Raw genomic sequence first — 2,892 nt, forward strand, 5'->3', positions numbered from 1 at the left:
TTTTTGGACCATGATAGAATTTAATTTAATCATTCATATAAGCATTTTTTTCCGTCTTTTTCCTTTCACTTCTCTGTGTATATTCTTCAGATTATGTGTATGCATGGCTGCTAATGAAGGGTACCAATTTACTGAGGAGTGTAGCGAAAATTGACACACCCCATTTGCAGTGCTGGATTTTTGTGTTTCTAATGCTAGACCTTAACATTCTGTCTTGGAACATTGGAGGTCTTAGTACATTTTATGTTGCTTAATTCAATATTCCATAAATGTGTAAAAGATCACAAAACCTATCATGATTTACAAAACAAATTTCAAAATTACAGGGTAAATCATCTCTTCAGTTTTGGCTTGGGCTTTGAAATGCTGCGGAGCTTCAATTCAGTGGATAACTTCACATTCTTAATTCACTTCCTTATGCCCATATCCGAGAATTTCAACTTATCTGAAGCATAGACTTCCCTTGATCCTGTTCATGCCACTCCATCTCACTAACTTGTCGCTAACTCGTACTCTTTCCGGAAAAGTGATATTTTCACCTTTTCAATTTAGCCTATTTTTAAGCTCTCACCGTTTCAGAAAAAGTGATATTTTTACCTTTTCAATTTAACCTATTTTTAGGCAAAAAATGAAAAAGTGCAAGTGTCAATAATTTTCATGGAGGTAGTATTTTGTAGCTATGCTCGTCTGATTTTCGGTATTGTCTTTTATCATAACTTTTGACCATAAGGAGGAGGAAGAAGCTGTGTGTATACTGACGTGCCAACTACTGCAAAACATGTCACAAACATAAATTGAGAGTTCCGATAAGAAGAAGTGAGCACGAGAGACAGAGAGATCCAAATCCATTGAACATACCTGTGCCAAGAATTGGTTAGGAACCTTTTGAAGTAATCAAAAGTTGCAACTTCTAACCAAGAGAAGAACAAAAAGAGCGAAAAGCTCACAATGTTGCTTCAGTTGCAGCCATAAGAGCCACGCTAGATACAAAAAGTTGCTCACTACCGCCACGAATGAAAGCCAAAAGTCCATAAAACTGAGAAGAAAACATGAAAAGATAGAGCACACTACTAATAAATTATGAGTATCGTAGAGACGGATCATCGATTGACCAGAAAGAATGAAACACAAATAAAGATGACAGGATCTTAGATTTCCCAGACAGTGTGGGACTAATAATCTCAACACCTACATCACATGCATGGTATACCGCACCTGAAAATCCCACTAGCCGTAAAGAGCACCCAGTCAGAAAATGCCTGCAAAAGGCAATGATAAGTTAATTAGCATTGGAGATCTTCAGAAATGATCGATGGTTTGAAAAATTGTCATGACTGTCATAAATGATAAATATAACTGTAAGCTGGAGTTCAAGGTACTGAAATGTCCCAATACTGACATATATGCATAGTCTGTAGAAGTGTAGATTCCTTGACTTGTTATCAACAATGCTAACTGTCGAGAACTTAATACAGACTATATGGTATAATCTTGTCATAATTGAAGTGCGAACATTTTTACACCAGGAAACGACTTCAGTGCTAGATGATAGTTAAAGTGACTTGCAGTCATGTGAATGTCGAGCACCAGCAGGCTGTCAATTATGTAATTGTGATTATGAAACTGTCAATCATCTCCTCGTTCAATGTCCTGTGGTTTATCGTATTTGGTTTTATTTCTCGAGGGATGCTGGTAGGATGAGTGATTTTCCGCATTCGGTTGGTAGTGTGCTGGTCAATTGGAAAGGTACAATCTTATAGAGCAGGGCAAAGAACTTCAAAGGAGGTTACTAGCAGCAATTATGTGGGTACTGTGGCTACGTTAACATAAGAATAATATACCAAACCATGAGAATCAGAATCATACCCACCCAAAACAACTTATTTAATTATGCAATTTGCAAGCATATGTATACAGTTCAGTCCGAGGAAGAAAAAAAACACATGCGACAGACATGCCTACATATAAGCGCCTCTCTATCTTTCTTAACACGAAACAACACACAAGACGCACGCGTAGTTTTAAACTTTGCTTATCAAACACTTATTGACATACACATATTAACCAAACCAAGGAGCAAGGACCTACGTCCGCGACATCCATCACTTCAATTTCGAGTGCTTTGGAAATATCCAGCAGGATTACTCTCAAAAGCATCTCTTGAGATTTGGCTTGCACCACCAGATCCTGGCGCAGTCATCATTCCTCCACCAGTACTACTTTTTCCACCACTAGATCCAGATGATGATTTCCCGGCGCCAGATCCAGCGGTCGAAGAGCCTCCTCCCTTACCTCCTCCACCAGTACCGGTACCACTACCTCCTCCACCAGCGGTACCACCGCCTTTGCCGCCTCTACCACCACTGCCACCTCCTTTACCTCCCCCACCACCTCCTTTGCCTCCCATCGTTTATTCTCACTCTAGTTTACTTTCTGTAATCTCACTTGCTGATATAGTTCCCGACAAGTGAAAGAAGCATTTGTTTGGTATTTATAGGTGAAATTGGATCCTTATCTTCTTGGTACGTTCTACGTTGTACTATCAAGCCTTGAAGACCGTACTGCTAGTTTAATGCATGCTTGATTTTATTGAAGGGGCTCTAGTTTCAATATCTATGGATAACAATCACACTGAACAATTCTGTTTTGTTATAACGTGATTGATTCTTTGTTCGGCTATCGGCCGAGCAGCCACATACGCATTCCATCCTCAAAATCAAAGTGCCATGTGTTATTCAGGGAACAACAATTTGTCCATAATACTTGTCATGTGTGCTCAAAAACTCGTCGATCAACAATGTGCCAGAGTAGACTGACAGTGAATATGCGAACAGTTGGCCCATACTGTGTCACAGTTAATGGGCCTGCGATCAAAAATTGATCTTCCTAGCA

General features: G+C 39.4%; 1 protein-coding gene across 1 annotated transcript; it reads right to left on the reverse strand.

Moving 5' to 3' along the window:
- Nucleotides 1-2,107: 2,107 nt before the first annotated feature.
- LOC113272109 (glycine-rich cell wall structural protein 2-like) lies at nucleotides 2,108-2,407 on the reverse strand. Its single transcript, XM_026522013.1, has one exon. It carries the CDS (start codon nucleotides 2,405-2,407, stop codon nucleotides 2,108-2,110), a length of 300 nt encoding a protein of 99 aa, XP_026377798.1.
- Nucleotides 2,408-2,892: the final 485 nt, after the last annotated feature.

This window comes from Papaver somniferum, chromosome 4 (assembly GCF_003573695.1).
Source record: "Papaver somniferum cultivar HN1 chromosome 4, ASM357369v1, whole genome shotgun sequence".
NCBI classification, from domain to species: domain Eukaryota; kingdom Viridiplantae; phylum Streptophyta; class Magnoliopsida; order Ranunculales; family Papaveraceae; genus Papaver; species Papaver somniferum.